Genomic DNA, 26355 nt, shown 5'->3' with positions numbered 1-26355 from the left:
TTGAAATGGAGTCTTGCTCTGCTGCCCAGGCTGGAGTGCAGTGGTGTGATCTCAGCTCACTGCAACCTCTGTCTCTCAAGTTCAAGTGATTCTCCCACTTCAGCCTCCCATTTTGGAAAGAGAAAAGTGATGTTCATAAAAATCAGGATTAGAATCCATGGCTGGGCGTGATGGCTCACACCTGTAATCCCAGTACTTTGAGAGGCTGAGGTGGGCAGATCGTTTGAGGTCAGGAGTTTGAGATCAGCCTGGCCAACATGGTGAAACCCTGTCTCTACAAAAAATAATACAAAAATTAGTCACGCATGGCAGTGGGCACCTGTAATCCCAGCTACTTAGGAGGCTGAGGCAGGAGAATTGCTTGAATCCAGGAGGTGGAGGTTGCAATAAGCCAAGATCATGCCACTGCACTCTAGCCTGGGTGACAGAACAAGACTCCGTGTCAAAAAAAAAAAAAAAGATAATAAATAAATAAATAATCAGGATTAGAATTTAGATCTGCAAAATTCAAGTCTATTCTTTCCACAGCATTGTGGTGCAGGGACCCATAAGAATAGATCTCCACCTCTTTCTCTCTTGTCTTTTCCTGGAAGATAAACATTAGCATCTTGAACTTTGACCTTACCTCTCAGTTAAGGGCTTACTATGATATAATTAGAGAATTATCTATTGTTTCAGAAGCTGTTCGGTACAAGTTAAATCTTTAGCTGATTAGTGACTAAACTAAATTAATACAAAAACTTGAGGAAGAAGGTGATTATTAAAGGGGTAGTTATGTTCAGTGCTGAGTCACAAAAAAACCCAAAATAACAGTGAGTTAAATAGGAAAGAAGTTTACATTCTCTGTGGTGTAAAATTCTGGATGAATGGACTTGTATGGTGATTCTGCTTTGCAAATGCCCCAGAGACCCAGGGTCCTTCTAGCTCACAGCTCCACCAGCCTACGCCATAGTATCATCATTTCATGTACAAGGCAGTACCTTCCATTTTGGCAACAAGATGAAGAGTTACATAAAGAAAAAGGGACAAGAGGCATACCATAACTACCTCTTAAAGAAGGATTCTCAGAACGGCCGTGTGACCACTCTTCTTAAATTCCATTGGCCAGAATCTGATCACATGACTGCAGACAGCTACAAGAGAGGCTGTGAAATATAGTCTTTGTTCTGGGTGACTCTATACCTAGTTAAAATTTTTATTTCTATAGAGGAAGGTGAGGCTGGATGTTGTGGGACAAATAGACATTCCTGTCAGACATAGATATTGGAAGAGAGTTACTAAGTTATCGTAAGAGAAAGGAAGGAAACATTTGCTATATTATTTCAACAATCTAAGGGAAGTTTATTTGGTATTCTAAATTGTTTACATGAAATAGAAGATTTTGATCAAGTTGTTCCATTCTGGTCTACGTTGCCTTTCTTATTAAGTCAGTGCTAATCTAAAGCATATTTGAAGTCATTAAACACAAATTTGTAAAATGTGGCAAAGCCTCCAAGATAGTTTTTTTTCCTGTTGAAATCAGTTAATTCCCATTTATAACCGCACTGGCTGTAAAAGTGTGGGATAGTAACTGAGCTATGATCTATTATAAAAGGAAAGGGGTGTGGCTGGTCTACAGACAGGCTGACCAGTGATACGCAGCATGTACAAAGACCAGAAAATTGACTCCAATCAAAGTCTTCGTTTTATGTGCCTTTGCATAATACAAGATGTTTGTGGGGTTTGAAAGGAGATTTGTTTCAGCTGTTGGCTAAGAGGGTGGCAGGAGAAGAGAATTCTGGGACGGCATACATATGCCTGACTCTGCCAAGGACTGTTCTTGCAGAGCCTAAAACACACTGCTGACCAACCATTTGGAGATAACTGTTTGGTGAAATCCTACCAGTGCCTTTCTATTTTGCTGCGTTCTTCAGTTTCATTTGGAATTAATAGCCCTCCCACTAGGTGGATTGCTACACCTGAGAAGAAAGATATATCTGCTCTTTGTATACCTTGATAGGCTGTTACCAGGGAACTAATTATACTGATGATTTTCTTCAATTTATTTTCAGTTAAGCAACAAAATGACATGATGACATATTTACCTCTGACATAGGCTTGCTTTGCATTGGATGTCAGAAGATGCATCTTTAATGAATTAATATATTTATATTTTGTCCATAAAAATTCTCATAAAAATATTTATTTTCAATTTACATATATTTAAAAAGGCTTTAAACACAATACATTTGTTTTGATGTTTCTCTTTATATCATACACACATGCAATTTTACATAAATTACATATGTAATTTTTGTTCCTTTTTTTTTTTTTTTGAGATGGAGTCTTGCTCTGTCACCCAGGCTGAAGTGCAGTGGCAGAATCTTGGCTCACTACAGCCTCTGCCTCTCAGGTTCAAGTGATTCTCCTGCCTCAGCCTCCTGAATAGCTGGGATTTATATATGCATGCCACTAGGTCCTGCTAATTTTTGTATTTTTAGTAGAGACAGGGTTTCGACATGTTGGCCAGGCTGGTCTCAGGTGATCTCTCCTTATCTCAGGTGCTCCACCTGCCTTGGCCTCCCAAAGTGCTGACATTGCAAGCATCTGCGTCTGGCCTGTTGTTGCATTTTTTTTTTTTTTGCATGTTCTTCTTCTCCTTTTTTTTTTAATTGCTGTTTGAGTAGTCTGTTCAGGCTGCTATAACAGAAATACTGCAGACAGGGTGGCTTAAAGAATAGAACTTTATTTCTTACAGTTCTGAAGGTTGGGAAGTCCAAGGTCACCTCTTGCTGGTTTGCAAAGGGAAACCTTGTTATAAGCCTCACATGGCCAGAGAGAGAGTGCTCTAAAGGATGCTAGGAGATGACACTGACATAATTTTAATGGGGTTGTTAGGTATGACCACACTGCACGTGTGACATTTCATGGGAACTCGAGAGTGGAGAGGTGGAAGGAGGGGTATCTGGGGGAAAAACATAATGACAGAAGTGAGAAGCTTTAGTCGGGGAGAGAGGAAGGAGGAATGGTGGATCTTGATTTGTTTGAGGAAAAGCAAAGACATTAGTGTGGCTGGGACAGGGTCGGCAAAGGGAAAACAAATGGGAGATGAGCTGAAAGAGATAAGAGGAAAACAGATCACAGAGTGTCTTCTAGGCCATCACCAGGGCTTCAGCCTTGCTTTAAGACAAGACACCACTGGAAGTTTGAGCAGAGATGTGACCTGATATAAGTAACATTTAATCGAAATCTTGGCTGTGATGCTGAGAAATGCCTAAAGAAAAGGCAGGAGTAGAAGTAGGGAGATCAAATAGGATGCTATTGCAATCATCCAGCAGAGACTTGGTGGTGGCTTGGACCAGGGTGATCACAATGGAAGTGTAATACATAGCTGGATTCTGGATATGTTTGGAAGGAAGAGTATATTAACTTTTTACTTTTGTGTAACAAATCGCTATACATTTTGTGGCTTAAAATAATACAAATTTATCTCATAGTTTCCCTTGATCTGGGGTCATATTATGGCTTAGCTGGGTTCACTGCTTCAGGTTACCACCAGATTGCAATCAAGATGTTGATGATCTTCATTCTTATCTGGAGCCTTGACTTAGAAGCTACTTCCGAGCTCATTCAGTGTTGGCAGAATTCATTTCCTTGTGGCTGTAGAACTCATGAAGGCTTGCTTCTTCATGTTCAGCAGGACAGCCTCTGGTTCCAGTCTGCCAAGAGAAAGTCTCCTGTATGACAAAATGTAATCATTGGAGTGACACCCAACATCTTTGTCTAATTCTGTTGGTTGGAAGTGTTACAGGTTCTGCTGGCACTCAAGGAGAAGGTACTTTTGGATACTAGGAGGCTGAAATTATTTGGGGAGTCACCTAAGATCTGTCTACCATAAAGAAACAACAGGATTTTTTGTCTGATGTAGAATATGTGATGAAGAAAGGAACAACTGAAAAGTTGGAGTTGCTATTAATTAAGATAAGGAAGACTGAGGGAGGGATGATCGAGAACTCAATTTTGGCTGCATAAAGTATGAGATGCCTTTTATACACCACCCAGAGATGTCCAACAGCAGTTGCATATGCGAATATAGAGTTACGCAGGGGGATCCAGGCTAGAGGTATAAGTTTGAGGTCCATTGACACATAGGTGGTATTTAAGGCCAAAGAATGAGATCACTAGGGAATGAGTATAGATATAAAACAGGTGCTATGACTGGACTCTAGGGTCCCAGCATTAAAAAGTCGGGGAGTCTAGAAAGAACCAGGTAAGGAGACAAAGTGAGATGGAATGAGATAAGAGGACTGCAGGAGTGTGGAGCCTTGAAGCCTCCATGTGTTGAGTTAACTAGTTGAAATCTCAGAAAGCAAAGTTTCCTCTTACCTCCCAGTTTTGGGAGATACCTGCCTATCCTGTTGCCTCTCCTCTCCCTGAATGCACTGTTGTCTTGAGTGGTCTTAGATGCCAAATGTGAGTGGAAAAAATAATGTGTCTTGTGAAAGTTCAACAACCAAATGTGCATTAATACCTAAATAAGTCAACCTAAATTAGCCTGATTGTGGGCAATGGAGTCAGTGGAAATGTGTGAACAGTTTTATTCTGGTATTGATACCATGAAAAACATGCTGATCTGGCCGGGCACAGTGGTTCACACCTGTAATTCCAGCACTTTGGGAGGCTGAGGTGGACAGATCACAAGGTCAGGAGATCAAGACCATCCTGGCCAACATGGTGAAACTCTGTTTCTACTAGAAATACAAAAATTAACCAGGTGTGGTGGCAGGTAGCTGTAATCCCAGCTACTTGGGAGGGTGAGGCAAGAGAATCGCTTGAACCTGGGAGGCAGAGGTTGCAGTGAGCTGAGATCTCTCCGCTGCACTCCAGCCTGGTGATTAAGACTCCATCTCAAAAACAAAACAAAGCAAAACAGAAAAAGCCAGGCTGCTCTGTAAAGTATACATCCCCTCAGGTATCAGGTGACACATGTCAGGCACTGCCTCAAAAGTGAAAGGTTGCAAACAGTGACAGGGGAATGGAAATGGATTAGACTTGCATAATGGAGGCAATTGTTTTTCTACAACCTTCTGACAAACATTCATTTTGGTATCTACTGGTTATGCACAGGTATTTAATGAAATTATTAAGATGGAAGGTCATTCTTTGGGCATAACAATTCATCATTTGTTCACCTAATTATACTCTGAAGTTAAGGATATATTTCAATGCATTTACCTTAGATAAAATCTTTTCAGTTCTTATGGAACACAGAGACATCCTCATGAAATTCTAAGTGCATAAAGTGGAAACAAAGACTCTATTTGTGCATGTTGAGTACATGGGAATGTAATTAGCGTTGTAGATAATATAAATACTCATGTCCATACACCGTGTCATTAGCTGTATGTGCTGAGGCTATGTCACCCCATTCATAGTACCTTTCATGAATAAACGAAAACTTGAATGTTCACTTAGAAAAAAGGCACATTTTCTGTAATTTCCATTCGAGGGTTTCTTAGGTGTCTTCATTGCCCAGCAAAATTAGAAGTGTGCCCAGTGTGACAAATGGTTAAATTTCTTTCTTATTGGGGTAGCATTGATTCAGAATTAATCATGTTTTCAAACAATGTGTTAATAATCCTGCCAGCTCTCTGAGAAAAATTAGATTATAATCTTCATTTAACAAATGAGGAAAGAGAAACAGACAACGGTCTGTGAACTCAGGGGACCAAAAGCACATTTGTTGGCATTGAGGCTGGCTGTTTCCTCCTGGACCACACAATTGACATCCCGATTGGGGTAAGTCCGGTCCGGAAGCAGGAGCTACAAGCAGGGTAATGAAGTGGCTGCATTGCCTTTCAGATGGGTCTGGAGGTCAAATTTATTTGTTTTTAATTTAGCTGAACTCATAGGCTGGTTGAAAGATCCCTTTGTTGGTAGCGATCTTTTGAATAGCTGCACAAATCTTTTGGTTTCTCTCTTGCTTTACTCCAACTCCTTCTCCCATTTGCAGGATTAGAAAAGCACTTGGGAGGCACGTTAATCTTGCCGGCCTTGTCAGGAGTGATCAGCGAGTTTTATTAAAAGCCCTGGGATTGCCTGAAAGGCCTCCTTGTCTGACTTTGAAATGAAAGGGGCATGTTAAGATCTCAGGACACATTGTCAAGACCCCTCGCCCTGCCCCTTGGACTATGAGCTGACCCTCCAGGAGGAACCACAGAAGCCCTCCTTTGTTGAAGGAATTTAGCTGGTGGACGGAAGGGAGTTGGGCTCTGTCAGCATGAACTCTCTGAGTTGGGGGGCGGTGAATGCCCTGCTGCTACTGCTGCTGCTCCTCTTGGCCTGGGCCAGCCCCACCTTCATCAGTGTCAACCGTGGGGTGAGGGTGATGAAGGGCCACTCCGCCTTCCTGTCAGGAGATGACCTGAAGTTTGCTATCCCCAAAGAGAAAGATGCCTGCAAAGTGGAAGTTGTGACGAATGAGCCAATAACCCAGAGGGTTGGGAAACTCACTCCACAGGTAGGTCCTATCTGTGATTTTCTGTTCAGTCATATGTATGAGTGCAAGTGTATGAAAATGTGTGGGGGGCAAAGACAACAGAGATGTAAAAGGTCTCCCCTCAATCCATCAAAGACGAGTATTAGAAGATGGTCACATTTGAATTGGTGTAGTTGCATTTAGCAGGCATAGTATTGTGCGGCTTTTCTATGTGAGGTGAAACCTATTTTTAAAGCATTGTTGGCTAATTTCAGATTACAAGCCTGAAACCAGCAGGATTTAATCTTGATTATAATAACTCTTGTGGAGGAAAGCAGGTTCAAACTAATATGAATGCATGTATTTTTTTCTTAACAATGCACTATTTCAGTAAGTCTTTCCAATTTCTCCTCTTTTCTTGAAGATAACTCTTATATCTTACCAGCTGCTTGACCTTATTATAGAGTAGCTAATTATACAGAAAAAAAGCACAAAGCATAATGTAAGAGAATTACATTGGAGTTATCCTTGCCCCAAATTATCATATCCATTGCCAGTCAGAGTGGCTTTGGATGAGAGGTCAAGATTTCAGGACATTTTTAGGACATACCTGTGACCTTAGCCTAGCAAAGGTAAAACTTGATGTTTCATCTATTAATATCACATAAACATTCTTTTGAATAAGGGAAAAGAAGTAGAAAAGAGATGTGAAGATACTTCATTTAAAATATTCAGTGTTCTTTGAAAATATCTGCATAATTTTTTTTCTTTTAATCTAAATCTTGGAGACCTTTATATTTAAGGGTATTCTATGGCAAATCCTTTTGTAGAGTGAAGAGTTACCTCCTAATTCACTGGGTCTGAAAAGTCTGTATTCTCTTACACTGTTTTTGCTTAAAGTAGGAGTTACCTTTATACATAATTTTAAAAATTGCATCTGATTTTATTACTTGTTCCTACTGTCCTGTAACTTTGCTCCCAGGGCAAACAATCTTGAGAATATTCAACACTAGATGCTTCTGCTGCTTCTGGAGAAATGGACCATTCTCTTTTGCTGAACTATGAACATTATTTTTTCATTTGGCTAAAGAAACATAATCCATGAGGTTATTCAAAAGTGGTACTAGTTATTGCAGAGAGTGAATAAAAAGACTTAGATGGATACTAGCTCAATTGGTATCTCTAGACATTTCATTTACCACACTTAGAGACCCATTCTGAAACACATCAGTATTCTATGGAAGAGGGCCTCACATTGCACGTATTTCTGATGTGATAGTATTTCTGATGTGATAGTAACCAAATGTCTCTGCCTAGTTACAAGATTTTATTGTCAAAGAGCTTTAGATGGGTATCTAAAAATGTTAGATTACAACAATGGCCCCACGTGTTAGCCATTGTATTCCCAAGTGTTTGGTAGTTGCAACGTCTCCTCAGTTACTCCCAATTATACTTGCATTTTGAATGTGTTTTGATTGGCACTTATGAGTCAGGGAAAAAGAAGACACCTGGGATTGCTCATACTGGAACCCCAATGTGCTAAATAAGATGACGAAGCAATACAAATAAGCTCAGCACTGGGCAACAGAGACCCAACTACAGGGACTGGGGTCAAAGGGAAATTGCAGGCTGATTGCAGGGGCTCACACCTGTAATTCCAGTAGATTGGGAGACTGAGGCGGGTGGATCACTTGAGGCCAGGAGTTGGAGGTCAACCTGGTCAACATGGTGAATCCCTATCTCTACTAAAAATACAAAAATTAGACAGGGGTAATGGCACACACCTGTAAGCCCAGCTACTCAGGAGGCTGAGGCACGAGAATTATTTGAACCCGGGATGCGGAGGTTGTAGTGAGCTGAGATTGTGCCACTGCACTCTAACCTGGGCAACAGTGTGAGAGTCCTTCTCAAAAAACAGACAGACAAATGGAGAATGCAGCCCATAGAATTTTGAGAGAGGGTAAAATAGGATCCTGATTCTAGAGGACTGGGGTAAAATAGGGTCCTGATCCTAGAGGACTGGGGTAAATTAGAGCCCTGCTCCTAGGGGTATATTAGGACCCTGCTCCTAGAGGGCTGGGGTAAATTAGGACCCTGATCCTAGTGGACTGGGGTAAATTAGGACCCTGATCCTAGAGGACTGGGATAAATTAGGACCCTGCTCCTAGAGGACTGGGGTAAATTAGAGCCCTGCTCCTAGGGGTATATTAGGACCCTGATCCTAGAGGACTGGGGTAAATTAGGGCCCTGCTCCTAGAGGACTGGGATAAATTAGGACCCTGATCCTAGAGGACTGGGGTAAATTAGGGCCCTGCTCCTAGAGGGCTGGGGTAAATTAGGACCCTGCTCCTAGAGGACTGGGATAAATTAGGACCCTGATCCTAGAGGACTGGGGTAAATTAGGGCCCTGCTCCTAGAGGGCTGGGGTAAATTAGGGCCCTGATCTTAGAGGACTGGGGCCTTTGATAACACAGGAACCCAGGGCTGTGCTGGCACATGAGTGTCTTATAAAGACTGATGATTGATAATATGGTACCTCTTCCAATCAATACATTTTGAAAAGTCATTCAACATTTATTTAGAAGTGGGGCTGAGTATTTTGGGAAAAAGACAAGAAGCAAAATTTCCATTAGTAGCTTGCAGGAGCAAGCTGTCTAAGCTGTCTTCCAGTTTGGACCTCAAGCATGCATGCCCAACTGAGCTAAACAAAAGCTCTGCAGATGACCAGATTCTCCTCCTTAGTAGGCAATTTGGGGAGGATCTATTGTTACCTAAACCAGCCTCTAAGAGCTCTTGTCTTTCTATCCCAAATGGCCTCTGTCTCCTTACCATATATGGCACCTTCTCTGAAAGAAATAAAATGGTCTCCATTATCTATTTTTAGTGATGTTTGAATGGTTCTGATTGCTTGGCCTGTTCCAAGGCACTGAGGAGGAAAAAAGGATCCAAGTAACCAGAACTATGTAAAAAACATTTGGTTACAAGAATCAAGGATTGTAATAGACCTGCAAGTCATCTCCATCTCACACTCTGATTTGAAGGTAGAATTCCAGTTACTAGAAAGACAATATAGAGAAGAAACAACAAGTTGCCTGGCTGATTTAGGAAACTCTTGGCTGCTGAGAAATACCTCTGAATATGCTGATTCCCTAGCCTGCTGTTGCTCATTTTAAAAAAGTAGAATCAAGTCATGAATACTTAGTGTATGTATTTCCTGAGGCAGATATGATATCTCAAATGGGATTTATAGGCTCTAAAGTCAGTATGTGATTTGTATCTTCTAATATTTATTCTACGGTAAAGGAATTCATTAAAATATGGAGTTTCATCACCTTTTTTGGCCAAATGTTAGAACTTTGTGTTAGAGAAATCTGTATCATGGGAAAACTTTGTTCCTCAAACTGCCAGGTGATCATTGCTATTTGTTATTCTCATGATTTCAACAAAAACAAGATTCCCAAGTCAAGTCTCTTTCATTTTGTTTTGTTGAATTTGTGCTTGCTTTTTAACCCAGATGGTTCAGCCCTCCCCTAGGGGTTTATTTCTTATGGAGTTTTAGAAATTAAGCATAACTAAATGCACGTGCACAGGTGTACACACACACACCACACACATGCACACACAGCCTAAACATTATTCTTTAATAGACCTCAGTAATAAGCTGAAAGCCAAGCTTATGTGAACCCATTTCTAGTGAGACGACTGTATTAACACCCTGCTGTGTAATGAACAGTTTCATGTGATTTGCACAGAAAATGTTTTGTTTAACATCTGTTCAATTAGTGTTTTCATTTCATTACTGAAGTTTGTCTTAGGACCAACAGGTACATTTTCCTATTGAATATTTGGAAAGGGATTTCAATTGGTGCACACCAGTGCCTTCTGTTTAGATAACCCTCTTGCTGTAGTCAATTAGCTGAGGTCGACAGCAATATGTTTTCCTTATGTTTTCGGACAAGACTCCCTCACACATGGCACTTCTCACACCTAGCCCAAAGCAAGAAATATGCTGGGTGGAAAAGCCCCCCAGGTTAGTGCTGAACTTGCTTTTTATATAGGAAATATAGCAGTAAGAAAGTATCTCTAGTTTGAACCAGTTTACTGTCATTAAAGTGAGTAATGAGTTAGGAATGTGTGACAATTTAATTATAAGTTGTAATTGAAAAGCAGTTGAAGTGGAAAAAAACAAAGCTAGACAGTAATTAGAAAAGGATTTAGCTCTCCTTTGTTTTAGTTAGTAAATTTATGGACAATTATGGTTGTTGCCTTTTATGAAAGGAAAACATATTATGAAACATAAAACAGATGTTTCTTTTAACAAAGCAGATTGTCTCTTTATTACCATGACTATTTGTCAATGATATGGGGAAGGTCTTTGCTTTATCTTCTTCCTAGTTGTCAATTAAAAAGAGGAACCAATGATATCTGTGGGAAAAGAAACTCATTTGTATTAAAGTCTCTGAGTAGATTCTGTTGTTTGAAAATGTTTGAGCCTGTGAAAAAGTACAGCCAAAACACCAATGGTGAACATGCATACATACTTCAAGGGTATGTCTTAGAACTCTACCAAAGTCAGATTGGGCAGAATGAGGGGCATGATGTGGGTGGGACAGATGATTCTTCTAAAAATCAGGTTCCCAAAATATAGCAGTTGGCAATGTCCTTAATAATTCTGAGTGAGGTGAGACAGTTCACTATAATTTTATTTTAATAGAAGAAATTGCTTTTAGGTTTCTATTTGTCTTATTGACCATTTCTTCTATTACCTAACTAATAAAAGTATATAAGCCACAAGTATTGTGTATATAAGACACAACTGTGTGTCTTTTGCAAGTACATAAGACACAACTCTGGGTCATGCTGGACTCTGATTAACCACAATAGTGTCCATAGTCAGTGGCTTCATCTTTGAATATGAGAATACTATTTGGAAAAGAAAAAAACAAAAGGAGAATGCAGATATACAGAAAGAATACAGTGTGTCTGAGGGTAGGTTAAAGAACACGTTTTCATGCAGACACACAGAAAAAAACTCTCTAACTCAATTGCTGTGAACCTCTGAAGTGGGTAAATAAAATTTTAAAAAATGAAACCATGTTTTAAATGTACTCTAGATGGTAAAAAGACACTTATTTAGAGAGTTAATTGTCCTTTAACTAATTTTCTTGATCTGCTTTGGTTTTCACAATTTAGATATTCTCAAAACAAGACACAGCTATGTAAGTAGGACCGTGAGTGGGTTTGGGGGTAGGGTAGAGGTGGTGGTGGTGAAGACACACACACATACACACTTTGTTAACAGACCATAGTTTCTCCAGGCAGTACTCTCCTGCCAAAATGGTAGATCTTGTACCAATTTTCTCATAAATATGTATCCAATTCTTCACGTGAACTAGGTCTTTGACTGCCATTTCCTTCCCAATGAAGTCAAGTATGTTCACAATGGTTGTCCAATTCTTGATGAAGACACAGTGAAGCTCAGACTTTACAGGTAAGTGGCACAAGAACATCGCTCATATGCTGCCAAGTAACCATTCTGTGTAATTTGAAGGCTTTTCCCATGGATATGTATTGTTATGAGGGCAGTTAATGTATTCCAGACAAGAAAGTGGAGGCCTGAGTGGATGAGGCAAGATTTGTAGCCAACTTCCACTTATTTCCATTTGTGTCATCTTCCTCAGGGTTCTTCTGTAGCCAATTTTTAGCCCTGTCCTGTTTCCCTCTGGTGTCCTTATATAGGTATCTCTGGAGTTTCAACCCACCACTTATGGTGGAAAATGGAAACCATAAAAATACAAATTCTTAATGAGAATTAGGAGGAAAATGTATCCCAAAAATGAATGAAATTCTTCTTTTTTATTACCAGCTGCTTAGTTACAGAAAGTGCAATATCTTCCATTTTAAAACATATTAAATATTTAAAATTCTTTAAAAATCAACTATGAAGTTAAACATGGAATGACCATAGAAGAGAGCAATTCTACTCATATGTATATACACAAGAAAAATTAAAACTTATGTTTTATACAAGAATTTGCACATGAATGTTCACTGCAATATTATTTATAACAGCCCAAAATGGAATAAATCCAACTGACTAAAGGTTAAACAAAATGTGGTATATTCATATAATGGAATATCATTCAGCCATAAAAAAAAGAATGAATCACTGATAAGGACTACAACATGGATGAACCTGGAAAACATTACGCCAAGTGAAAGAAGCCAGGCACAAAAGGTGCCATATTGTATGATTCCATTTGTATGAAATGTCTCGAACTGGCAAATCATAGAGAAAGAAAGTAGATTAGTGGTTGCCAAAGGCTGGGGGAGGGGAAATGAATCCCTTTTGGGGGTGATGAAAATGTTCTGGAATTAGGTAGTCATGATGGTTATACAACCTCGGGAATACACTAAAAAAGTCTGAGTTGCATATTTTAAAAGATGAATTTTGTGGTGTATGAATTATATCCCAATGAAAATTAAATTTAAGCACATGATCATGGTATTTCTGACTTCATAAAAGTAACAGAATTCGTGTATATGGAGTAGGCCCTTATATGGTTTTTTTACTTGGTTTTTATTGCTTTTAAGAATATTTCATTTAAATATGTTGGGGTGAATTTCCTTTAGGCACTAGACTAATTCAAAAGACCTTTGTAGAAGACATTGTAACAGTGAATCATTCTACAAACATTGATGACGACCTATTATAGGTCAGGCTGTACACTGAGCATAAGAAACAAAAAGGGGAGAATACATAGATTATTTTAGTGCTCGTAGTCTAAGGCAAAATATGAGCAGGTAATTACAATGCAGAGCAAATGCTGAAAGAGAGACACAAGCAAAATACTGTTCAGAAGATGAAGTGGCACCCAAGAATTCCTTAGGGAGATATGAAATTAGCATACAGGCCATTTGATCTTTGTAAGACTTCAGAGTTAAAAAACAAACTAAAGAGCTCGCATGGAAGGGATGGGAAGGGTAATGGGGAGTTGCGGGGGACGTGTGCTTAGTTAATGGGTACAAACAGTAGTTAGAAAGAATGAGTGAGACCCAGTATTTGATAGCACAACAGGCTGTCTATAGTCAGTAATGATTCAATGGCACATTTTAAAATAACTACAAGAGTGTAATTGGATTGTTTGTAACAAAAAAGATAAATGGACTGGGCAAAGTGGCTCACGCCTGTAATCCCAGAACTTTGGGAGGCCAAGGTAGTTGGATCACCTGAGGTCAGGAGTTTGAGACCAGCCTGGCCAACATGGCAAAACCCCATCTCTACTAAAAATACAAAAATTAGCTGGGCATGGTGGCATGCACCTGCAGTCCCAGCTACTCGGGAGGCTAAAGCAGGAGAATCTCTTGAACCTGGGAGGCGGAGTTTACAGTGAGCCAAGACTTTACAGGTAAGGGGCACAAGAACATACTCATTTGCTGCCAAGTAACCATTCTGTATACTTTTGAGGGTTTTTCCTCTGGATGTGTGTTGTCACGAGGGGAGTTAATAGATCCCAGACAAGAAAATAACAGAAACTGGAGGCCTGAGTGGATGAGGCAAGCTTTGTAGCCAACTTCCACTTACTTCCATTTGTGTCATCTTCCTTAGGGTTCTTCTGTAGCCAATTTTTAGCCCTGTCCTGTTTCCATTGCACTCCAGCCTGGGCAACAGAGTGAGACTCTGTCCCAAAAAGAAAAAAAAGACAAATGCTTGAGAGAATGGATACCTCATTTATTAAGATGGGATTATTATACATTACATGCCTATATCAAAGTATCTCACATATCTCATAAAATATACCTCATAATATATATATATATATATTTCATACATATCTATATACCCACAAAAATTAAAAATAAATTTAAAAAACGTAATAAAGCTGATGAATTCTTGCTGCTCCCACTCCTTCTTTGGGTTTCTAGGCTGCTGGGAGGTTGGAAGAGTATACATGAAAGGCAGGGTTAGAGGATCTTCTTCTACTCTTGGTCCTAAGCACATTTAAAATAAAATATTCAGAGGAGTAGGCAGCAGAAGATCAGGGAGCATGCTTATTCCCCTCTTACCACTTCTCCTCCTCCAGCCCCTTTGTCAAGTTACCTGAGCTTGTTATGCCTCAGTTTCTTCCTCCATAAAATGGGATTAACAATGTCTATCCTAGGTTTTTATAAGGATTGAATTATACACTACTGTAAAGAATTTAGCATATTGCCTGGGCCATAATAAGAGCACATCAATTAGAAGCTGCATTATTGATGCATGCTAATCACTCATTAATCTTCTCTCTTCAAAAAAAATGAAAACCCCTCTCTTTTAGACTCTGCAAACACCCTGAGATTAGAGTTGCTAAAAAGATAGACGGAATGGAAGTGGCAATTGCTGAATATTTTTTACATGCCAAGCATTGAGCTGGGCACCCAAACTAGGCTGCAAATGACCCCCCATGTAGTGGTATTTCTGAAGGGCAAAAAGGCCTGAATGCTTCGGAGACCACTCACTACTTCACTTCTGAATTAAAACTCAATCCAGAAATTATACATGCTTAATACTCTTAAATTACACACGTGCTAGAATTAGACTCTGAGGTCTCAGCAGTCATTAAATATCCATATGCACGATGAGTTTGAGAGCAGGTGTTAAAAGAAAGATGTTGGGAGGAAAAAGTGGCAGGAAAAGGCGTTGACACCAGGGTAAAGAGAAGAAGGGAAGAGAACAGAGAGGCTGGGGGTAGAGCCTCAAACAAAATCCAAACTTAATCTGTGGCACAAATTTTGTGAAGGCCAATCTTTAAGCATCCAGCTGAGTACGCAGGTATAAGAAATTTCTGAGCACCAATTAATATTGCTTTTGCCGTGTGTTCTCCACAGATTTACTGAAACAGATACCTTCATAGAAACCTTTATCCTGCGAGTCTATCTTCTGGAACCAGACTGTAACATCATCCGTATGAGTAACAATGTGCTGGAGGTGCCTGAATTCAATGGACTGTCCCAAGCAATTGATAAAAATCTGCTCAGATTCGATTATGATAGGATGGCTAGCCTGGAATGCACGGTCAGCCTGGACACTGCGAGAACTCGACTGCCAGCCCATGGTCAGATGGTGCTGGGGGAGCCTCGGCCAGAAGAACCTCGTGGAGATCAGCCACACAGTTTTTTCCCAGAGTCCCGTATGTCTTTTAATGCTTATCTGGGTGTTATTAAAATTGACAAAAATATCCATCTATGTTCACCTTCCACCATGAGGAAGAGTTCTAGTTAACTTATACAAATTTTAGCTGGCTGAACAGTGTCAGTTAGTAGTTAAGAGCACAGACTTTGCAATCAGAAAGACCTGGTTTTGAGAACTTCCTCCACTCTTTATTTTCTGTGTAATTTTAGTTATTAACCTGTCTAAGCCTCTCTAAAATGAGGAAGGATAATAGCTGCCCTGTAGCGTTGGGTAAGGATAAGAGTGAATGAGATTATACATATACGCAGTGCTTAACACAGTGTCTGGCTCACAGTAGGTACTCATTAATTGTCAGCTGTTATTAGTAATAGCAACAGCAGTAGTTGGTGCATTTATGGACTATTATTGGATTATGAGCAAGTTTGAAGTAAAGCTAGTTGGTAGCAATGATAGATTAAATTAGGAAGAGTTGATGGATAACATTCTTTCTGCCATTCACTCAGTCAATATATTTTGGGCACCTCCTGTTCTCTGTAGAAACTATGAGAAACCAAGAAATATAAAGGATAATCAGAGTAATGGTAGTAATACTTTGAATTTGGACAGAATGACAAATTAGAGGCACATTTATTCTATTTTGTACATCAGAGAAATGAGACTCAAAAAAAAGAAAAAAAGCAGGTGCTGGGCATGGTGGCTCACACCTATAATCCCAGCACTTTGGGAGGCTGAGGCAGGAAGACTACTTGAGACCAGGGGTTCAAGACCAACCTGGAAAAACTAGCAAGACCCCATCTCTACAAATTGTTTTTTAATTTTAAAGTGACTTATGATTATTACATACCAAACAAGGGTAAAAAATACGGTTGTTCAGAGATGTAAAGACTGTTAGAGAATTATAGTTTTCAGTGAGAAACAGAATGTTGGTTCAGGTGATCAAAGAATGTTTAAAGGAAGGCTTAGTGAAAAGACTAAGTGGACCTAGGAGGATATGCAGGATTTGAATGAGTGATAGCCACACGGGGAGGGGGTTTCAGTGAGCAGATAGTCTAGCGGAGATTGTATGATAGAGACATGGAAGCTGGTGCTGTAGAGGAAAGACTGGAGGTAGACTATGGAAGGCCTGCAGTGAGTCACTGGTCTATTTGTCAGAGATGTTCAAGCCTCAGAAAACACATTTTATTATATTTTCTCTCAGTTTAACTTTTGGTGGGGGAGGGCATGGTGAGACACCTGATCAACTGTTTTGTAGTAAAGAAAATTACAAGCTTTCAGAATCGTGACAAGCCACCCAGTGATTGGAGGGTACACAAGTATTCTTGAAGCAGTGAGAGGGAATAAGTATTCATGGGAGGGAGCACTGGTTTTTAAATTTCACAATTGTTATGTTTAAGTGACTATCTTAATCCAATGCTGTACCTTCTAGAACTGGGAGCAAAACTGAAGTGTCCAGGTGGAAGATGTACCCCAGGATTAAAGAAAATAGAAAGCCTCAAAGTGAGCTGTGAGGAGTTCCTGCTGATGGGGCTTCGTTATCAGCATCTGGATCCCCCTTCACCCAACATCGATTATATCTCCATCCAGCTGGACCTCACAGATAGCAGGAGTAAAATTGTGTACAAGGTAGAGCTTGGGTTTATGTGTGGGCTCCCCCAGGATTCACAGTAAAAGAGCCAGCTACATGGGGGTGCTCATGCCAGCTCTCATGCCAGGAAGAGTGCCTGTGTTTTGGGGGTGAAACTACCAGTGACTCATTGAAACTGCAGGCTTATTGGTTCTGCTAGTAAGTGCTTAAAATAGTAGTTTGTATATAAAATTTCCCTTCTCTGGTTCTCTTCTAGGTCCACTATCACTACAGCGATTTGGGAAGAAGTGGGGCCAGTTATATGCTAACCTTCCTCCTTTACCTCCACTATTCTTCAGCTGTCACTTGACCTTTTATAATACCTTCTCTTTGATGCTTCCTTCTGTCCCTCTGGAAATCAGGGGGCCCCCTCTGCAACGTCACAGGAAACTAGTGGAGAGGAGAATCTCAGTCTCATGTTTATGTGTGTCACAGATTTGTCACCCTTCCAGGCTTTGGGATGAAGGGCTGGCTCATCACGGAGACAGGCTTCCAAACACCTCCTGCATCTTCCAATTGCTTTTAATTCTCTTGTCTTTCCTTTTGATCTCTCTATATTGAAATAATTGGATTCCATTTATTGGAAATATTTAACATGCTGTGCTGCTGATTCATTCACTCTATAATTTGTTTATTTGGGAAACCGGGGAAACTGTGTACCTGCTGAAACAGCTCAGATTTTGTGCTGATGAAAGATGATCCAAGATGAGTTTGGAAATACTTCTATCTTTCACTATCTGGCTTCTCACAGGGATTTCTCCTAAGGGGCCCGGTCAACTATTGAACATTATTACTCCAAGGAATTGATATGACAAGGAATCATAAAGAAATGATAAAACAAAATCATAGAATTGAGATCTGGAAAAAACTGTGAGGCAGACTAGTCAAACTGATCAGGTAAATCACTTGGGTAGCTTTTCAAGGATAAATTTCTGAGTCCAGCTAATAGTTAAGAGCATGGACACTGGGCACAGATTGCCTGGGTTCAAACATCTATTTAACTAGCTGTGTGACTTTTGGTCTCATTTTCTTCAACTTAAAGTGGGATTAATAGTACCTACTTCTTAGAGTAACTGAGAGGATTCAATGAGAAAATACTTATTATGCGAATGATATAAAACTTGGCACATAGTAGCACTATACATATTGCTGGTTTTAAAAGTCACCCAGTAAAAAGCTCATCAGCCAGGTTTGCAAAATCAGACTGGGTTTAGCTCAAGCTTCCTGTTTTATAGTGGTGGCCCTGAGGAGTGACATACCTTGTTCAGACAGACCTACATACTAGGTCTACAGACAACTATCGGATGTTTTCTGTTTGGTTTAACACAAAAACTCCTTTCACTTTTAATGATTTCTTATGTCTGTTGAAAAAATTGGAGCCATTTTTGTTTTTGACCAAATTTTCTCATTTTTTTCCTTGCTATATTGAATAGGGCTTTATTTGTTTATATTTTAAAATCTATTTTATTGGGAGTTTATCCCTTTACCTTCTTACTTTGTTTATTATTAACATATTCTGTAGCTTATTTGGCATGTCATAAAACAGATTCATTTATGAATATAAAAGTAGTAGGCTCACTGCAGAGAATATTAAAAAAACACAGAAAGCAAGATAAGAAGAAAATAAAAGTAGCTGTATTTCTACCATTTTTACATACACACACACACGCACACGTGCATGCCAGAGTTGGTTTTATTTTATGAAATCAAATTTGTAATTTATGTGAAGTTTTGTATCTTGTTCTTTTGTTATTTTTATGGTTACACACTCAATTCTCATCATGTGACCAAATGACCATTCACTCACAATTTCTTCTAGATTTTTAAAAGTCTCCTTCCTTACATTTCCCTTTTTAATCTATCCGAAATAAAATTTTATTACATGATGAAATACAAGGAACAGTTTTTTCCAAATAGCCCAAATTTTCAACACCATTCATTGGACAATTAACTTGTTTCCCATTGATTTTAGATGATCTTCTATTATATAGAAAGATATAATGTATACAATTTCAAGGCTAGCTCTTTTGCTTTTTAGATTTACCTACTTATTCTTTGTCAGTCTCATATTATTCTAAACATAATAGGTCTGTAATTATCTTACAGGCAAGCTCTTTCTTATCACTTCTCTTCAAAATTTTCATAGCCATTGTCACCTAGACTTAGTTCCAAATAAATATAATTAAATTATTTATGTTAGTTTCAAAAAAAGCAGCCCCTAAGGATTTTTGTTAGTATCCAGTTAAAAGTATAAATTATTTGGGGAAAATTAGAATAATGAAACATTTATCATATAGAGTCTTTTCATCCAGAAATGAAGTATCTCACTTCATTTGGACAAAGATTCTTTTATATGATTCTGTAAAGTTTATAGTTTCCTTCATGTAAATTGAGCATACTTATTAAGTCCAGCCCCAGGCCCTTTGTTTTTGTGAACCTATTGTGAATAGAATATTTTTCTCCCATTATATCTTCTCATTGGTTATTTATGATAAACAGAAAAGCTATTTTTGGAATAATTTTCTTGTATCTGGCATCTTTCCTAAATTCCATTATTTTAAGAAATTCTCAATTCTTTGGACTTTTAAAGACCATAATTACATCTTTCACAAATGATGATAATTTTGTTCTTTCTGTTTCTTTAATTATTCTTCTTATTTTTGCTCATTCCCCACTGGGTTGAGCAGAACAATATTAAATATAATGTTATTTATAAGAATCTTTGTCTTATTTTTTTTAAATATATATTTTATTGCATTTTAGGTTTTGTGGTACATGTGAAGAACATACAAGATTGTTGCATAGCGTCTCATATTTTTTACTAATGTCAGTTGTCCACATTGAATTCATCTTTGAAATTATGTGGTCTCTCTGCTTTTTCCATTATGCGATAAATAATTTGTATCACCCTTTTCCTTTTCATCTTTCCATGTAATTTTAAGTGACTTTCTTGTAAGGTACATATAATTTGGACATTTTTATGGAATTTCAGAATATTTGTCTTGGATAAGGAAATGCGAACTTTATATTTGTGGTAGTAATAGGCACATTTTTTTCTGTCATGTTTTATGCTTTCTTGCTAACTAAAAAAATTTGTCTTGCAAAATAGATGGGGTTTTTTTTGCCTTTATCTTTCCTTATTTGACAATTCTTTAACACATTTTATGTTTCATTTGGAATTAATTCTAAACTTAAAAATATTATTAAGCCTACATTTGTAATATATACAGTCAAAAAATGAAGTGAACTGTCTTGGCTCCTTCCTATGTATGATGAGAATTGATCCAATTGATCCTTTCTCCTGGCAATTACTTTGTTTGTATAATTTGCAGTTTCAGTTCTAGCATATGATTTTTATACCTCATTATAAGCAGAAGGCTCTTTCAACATTTGTATCCACTTTATTAACATGTTTAAAATAACGTACTTATTTAGACTTGACTCTAGACTGAATTAGTCTTAGCATTCAGCATCAGTCCTTTTAAATCACAATTGACCCACTCTTGCGTTTTCTAATTATGCGTCTTCAAAGAATTTTTTCCCCAGTGGCACGTGAAGAGTAGATACTCTAAACCCTGGGACATCTCAGTATATTGTTCACCTAGCTTCATCAACCATGCAGTGGGAAGGGGAGGGGTTGATGGTCTCCTCTGTTCCTTTCTTGCAATTCTCTTTTCTCTGAGCATTGCTGGTTAGTTTCTGAACTTTGAGGCTGGTGGCAGGGGTGGTTTCGGAGAGTGGGAGAGGGGGATCTTACTTAATCAGGCACTGATGAGATATGATTTTATGATCTCTGAGCCTGGTAGATGTATCAAGCTGCATCTTTGTCTTAGAGACAAATTCATGGTTTCTCTGGAGAGCCCCGTTGGTCTATCACTCATAGCTCTCTTAAGAGGATGTATTTCTAGTCTGAGTTGTCACTTGCAATTTCTCCTTTAGCTCCTAGGATTTGATTCCATCTACAGCATTTTGTTACTCGATTTTTGGCCTCTCAAGAGAGGTTTCTGAAGTTCAGGGTCCAGGAAAACCCCAGACCAGCCCTCTGCCCACTTGGCCCATATCTGGGAGCATTTATATGTCCCTTGCTGACACAAACAAGAACAGACTGATTACGGCAGAGTTATTATTATTTTTCTGCTTCCAGCCACTTAGCTTCCTCAGACATGAGCCTGCATCAGCTCTCTGTGTGTGCTTCAACTGCAAGAAGCACATATTAAGGGACGGGGATATGGCATTGCCCTGCTCTTCCTGTTTCATGCCAGCATATGATGTCGAAGGTTGGGGAAGTAACTGAATACAACACCCCAAAGCACTCCTCTCTCCTGTTCAATGTTTCTCTTACCTTTCTCAATCTTTTTATATTCTTATGTGGGCAAGAAAGTTCTGGAGTCTGGAACTAGTTCCAGACAACTTGCTTTGTAAATTCTGCATATTTTACTACCTGTCTTACATTCACTTGGAAATCTAATCTTTTTTATTGGAAAATTAGCATTCTGTTGTACACAGATTACAACTCCTAGCCCAATGGTCAGTGTTAAGCAGTACTGGACTAATGTGAATTTGATAACTGAGCCTGGTCCTCTCAGCAATGAGATAGGTCAACTCCCATAAGAGCTGGCATCTACTGCTATGAGGATTCTTTTTTTCTTCTTTTTAGTGATAAAGTCTGACTCTCTTGCCCAGGTTAGAGTGTTGTGGCATGATCACAGTTCACCATAACATCAAACACCTGGGCTCAAGTGATCTTCCTGCCTCAGCCACCTGAGTAATTGACTATAGGTGTGCACCACAATGGCTAGGTAATTTTTTTATTTTTACTTTTTTGTAGAGACAGGGTCCTCGTTCTGTTGCCCAGGCTGGTCTCAAACTCCTGGCATCAAGCAATCCTCACACCTCGGCCTCCTAGAGTGCTGGAATTGCAGGCATGAGCTACCACACCTCACCCTATGAGGATTCTCTCTGCCCATAGCACTTGTTGAGATCTTAGTCCTTGTGGCACAATTTCATGGTTTCTTTGAAGGGTCTCTTGCTCACAGTCTCTCATTTGGGAGGATGCATTCCTACTCTCAGTGGTCACTTGCAATCCCCAATACCCAGCCCTTACTTGGAGATTTGGGGTCTTAACTAACTAGACAACCAAGCAACTATTCTTCATTTGCATGAGAACCAAATCTTAAAGACATTTTTCCTTCATTCTTCTCCTGCCCCCTTTAAAACTACATGACAGGAGGTGAGGAAGGCGGCTGGAGGCGGTTGTTGGTGGATGCCAGACTGCTAAATGCCTACTTTGGCTATTTCATTTGTTCTCACTTAATCCTTGGGAGTCTAGTATTATTAATATTTTTATTTACAGCTGGAAAGAAAATGAGACTTAAGAGTTAAGTAACTTGTCTAAATCCACACAAATTTAAAGTGTTGGAGATAGAATGATAAGCACAGTTCCTTCTGATGCCAAAATAGGCACTCCCTTCTTCCTGGCTGCATGTAAGAGTCACCAGGGATCTCGAGAAATACTGGTTTTCTGATCCCCTTTTTGAAACAATTAAGGACCTCTGCAGATGGATCCTAGTTACCAGCATGTGTTTAAATCTCCCCAGGTGATTCCAATATGCAGCCAGGTTTCAGGTCACCTAGAGGTCACATTCTCTAGGCTGTGGCTGTATTGAATATTATGCTATTGGCCTTGTATAATATTGCTTCATTCATATTATTTCCTCCTTTGTATTTTCTTTCTCCTTCAAAAGTCAGAGAGTGCATGGCTGCCTGTCTATATCAGAGCTGGAATTCCAAATCAGATTCCAAAGGCTGCGTTCATGGCCATGTATATTCTGGAAGTGGATCAGTTCATCCTGACCTCCTTGACTACATCAGTTCTGGACTGTGAAGAAGACGAGACCCCTAAACCTTTGCTGGTGTTCAACATTACTAAAGCCCCGCTTCAGGGCTATGTGACTCACCTGTTGGATCACACCAGACCGATCTCCTCATTCACCTGGAAGGATCTCAGTGACATACAGATCGCCTATCAGCCACCAAACAGCAGCCATTCTGAGAGGAGACATGATGAGGTGAGGAGAGACAAAGGTTCGAGCCTAGTCAGAAGTCACAGGGTTAGTTAAGAAGCCCCTACCTTGAACCCTCAGGTTCCTTTGTACATTCACTGCCTCAGAAAAGAATCAGTCACTGTAAATCAGGATGCAAACTGACTGCCCAGAGGAGCCAGGCAAGTGGGGTCAATAAGCAAACCCCACTGAGGGGCTCTGAGGCAAACTGAAGCAAGAGCCAGCCCCTCAGGAAGCAGCTGCCACTCAGCCTGTGCCCACTGCTGCCCTGTAAGGATACAGGTGTGCCCACTGTTGCTGTAGCACTCATGTGCCAAGAGAAGTTGGAGAATGATACATTTTTTGGTAAAATGCTTAAATTCTTGAATAAAGAAAACAAGTAAAAATTGTAGTGAAATGTATTGTGCCAGCTACCAAATACTTCTGAGGGCCACCTTTGGCCCAGGGCTCACCAGTTTGAGAACTGCGGCAGCCTTCCACAGCCTTCCTGCATCACAGAGACCACTGAAGTTAGAGATGGCTTATGTTTACAATTCTTTTACCTAAAAAAATGTTTTGGTGTGTTTCTTCTTTTTAAGTTCTGGGGTACATGTGCAGGATGTGCAGGTGTGCTACATAGGTAAACATGTGCCATGGTGATTTGCTGCACCCATGAACCCATCACCCAGGTAGTAAGCCCAGCATGTATTAGCTATCTTTTCTAATGTTCTCCTTCCTTCCACCCCTTACCCTGACAGGCTCCAGTGTGTGTTGTTCCCCCATAATATGGAATGTTTCATGAATTTGTGTGTCATCCTTGTGCAGGGGCTATGCTAATCTTCTCTGTATCATTCCAATTTTAGTATATGTGCTGCCAAAGTGAGCACACAATTTTTTTTTTTTTAGACGGAGTCTTGCTCTGTCACCGAGGCTGGAGTGCCGTGGCACGATCTCGGCTCACTGCAACCTCCACCTCCTGGGTTCAAGCAATTCTCCTCTCTCAGCCTCCCAAGCGGCTGGGACTGCTGGTACACGCCACAGTGCCCAGCTAGTGTTTAGTATTTTTAGCAGAGATGGGTTTCACCATGTTGGCCAGGCTGCTCTTGAACTTCTGACCTCATGATCCACCTGCCTCGGCCTCCCAAAGTGTTGGGATTACAGGTGTCAGCCATGGCAACCTGCCTACAATTCTTTTATTAATCAATTCTTTTATTCTTTCTTTGTGAGAATTTTTTATGGGAATACTTAATTTTAATTAATAACACAGACTCAGGATAGGAGCTCCCATAGTCTCATTTGATAACTTATTTCACAATGAAACACTGTCCATCAGAAAGGTGCTGCTTCTATCTAAATCTCCTTTGCTTCAGGTTCAACCTCTTTCCTCTGGTTTTGTACTCAATGGGAGTGGAGGACAGCTGGTTAAACTCTTCCACATAATAACGCTTCACATACTTAAAGACCTGCCAGCAACTTGATTCAAACAGGACGGAAATTTTAAACTAGCAGACTGATACAGACTTCAGTTCAATTTTATTAAGGAAAATGAGTGTCCCTGGGGTTACCAAGTTGTCCTCTATTGTAATGTAGGCATTTTCAGCATGTAGTCTCAAGGGGAGACAAAAGACTTCAGGCTATAAATGCTGTGCTTTGCCTTCTGCTTTTATTTTCCCCTCTTCATCATGGTCACTGGCCTCCCATGCCTTCCCTGTTAGGAAGTAATTTCTCATTGCACGTCCAGTCTTCCTTGGAGCTCACAAATAGAGCACTGCTTTTCTGGCCGCTTCCTGGCATTGTATAATGTGCTCTTAAAGCAGAACCTGTGCAGAGGTGTGATTTTTTTTCATTAGAAGGTAACTCAGTTTTTTCAGTGGAGATCACACACTTTTCAGGTTGTATGGACTGGAAGCCCTGGGCCAGGGGCCCAACTGAATACATATTTACATTATGCCTCCAAAAATGACACCTCCTGCCCATGGAGTTTCATTTTCAGTCTGTTGCTTTGGCAGCCTTGAATCAGTTTTTTTTGTTATTCAGTATTTGCTGATATATTGCTGTCTGATTATTTATCTTATCCTCTCCCACCAACCACATGTTCTTCAAAAGTAGGGAGTATGCCTTGCATATTTCTGTGTTATACCTCTTTCTTCTCTGCCAACATCTGGTGCAATATATACACAGTGTGTAACAAAGATCAAAAGTCACCACGTAGCCCCTACTTATTAGTTGTGAATTTCATGAAAGCAAAGTTGAAATATTTAAACATTTGTCTAGTGGGATAGATGTCTCTAGATCAGAGTTTCTTGATAGTAGCAGTATGACAATTGCCGTTTTGTATCAGATAATTATTTTGTTTGGGAGGCTGTCCTGTGTATAGTGGGATGTTAGTATCCCTGGCCTCTACCTGCTAGATGACAATAGCATTCTCCTACACGCCCACTTCTGAAACCGAAAATGACTGCAGACATTCCCAAAAGTCCTCGAAGGGGACATCACCCTTACTTAAAAATCACTTCTCTAGATCTTCTACCTTTGAGAGAGATTTAAGCGACTGAATGTGGGAATGAGTTAGTCTCCCGAGCCAGTGCAGGGACACTTCTCCAGTATATTACCAATTTTAGATGAATACTTTTACGTAGAAGAAAATTTAAAAATACTGCTGAAGTAAGGAACGAGATCTAGAACCTGAAAAATTCAAACCAGGTTGTCAAAAATGAGATGTGGGAACAGCAGACACCTGAATGTCTGTTTGCCTCTGTGTGTGGGTATACTCCAGAATTAACACCACTTTACCCTGTAACGTTTCAGTGTGTGGCTCACTTGCACCTGTTTGTTTACAGGTAGAATTGGAGGTATACGACTTCTTCTTTGAAAGGAGTGCACCTATGACAGTCCACATCTCCATCAGAACAGCAGATACAAATGCCCCCCGTGTATCCTGGAATACAGGTAAAGCTCGATATAAGGCATCAAGCAACATAGCCCTGAAGGGAATACAAGAAAGTAGATGGGTCAGGAAAGAAAGGTAGTTTTATTCCTATTTCTTACATGAGGCAACTGA

The 26355-nt window shown here is 39.7% G+C and overlaps 1 protein-coding gene and 1 non-coding gene across 14 annotated transcripts in view; one reads left to right on the top strand and one right to left on the bottom strand.

Moving 5' to 3' along the window:
- FREM1 (FRAS1 related extracellular matrix 1) overlaps positions 1 to 26355 on the top strand; it is a 162134-nt gene that overhangs the window by 27080 nt on the left and 108699 nt on the right. For 11 of the 13 annotated variants that reach the window (XR_005197732.1, XM_017514683.2, XM_017514684.2 and 8 more), the window contains exons 2-7: positions 5993 to 6499; positions 11854 to 11948; positions 15326 to 15627; positions 17056 to 17252; positions 22998 to 23321; positions 26135 to 26243. Coding sequence is in view for 12 of the 13 variants with exons in the window: in XM_017514683.2 (XP_017370172.1) it covers positions 6260 to 6499; positions 11854 to 11948; positions 15326 to 15627; positions 17056 to 17252; positions 22998 to 23321; positions 26135 to 26243 (1267 nt within the window). In the remaining variant the exon portion in view is untranslated. Of the gene's footprint in view, positions 1 to 5992; positions 6500 to 11853; positions 11949 to 15325; positions 15652 to 17055; positions 17253 to 22997; positions 23322 to 26134; positions 26244 to 26355 lie in introns of those variants that run through there. The other 2 variants (XM_037733500.1, XM_017514686.2) reach the window with 2 other exon arrangements.
- LOC119468928 lies at positions 24075 to 24181 on the bottom strand. Its single transcript, XR_005197739.1, has one exon. It is a non-coding gene; the product is annotated as a U6 spliceosomal RNA (small nuclear RNA).

This window comes from Cebus imitator, unplaced genomic scaffold (assembly GCF_001604975.1).
Source record: "Cebus imitator isolate Cc_AM_T3 unplaced genomic scaffold, Cebus_imitator-1.0 Scaffold533, whole genome shotgun sequence".
Lineage (NCBI taxonomy): Eukaryota > Metazoa > Chordata > Mammalia > Primates > Cebidae > Cebus > Cebus imitator.
The sequence above is the reverse complement of the archived record's forward strand: the minus strand, read 5'-3'. Positions and strand labels throughout refer to the sequence as shown.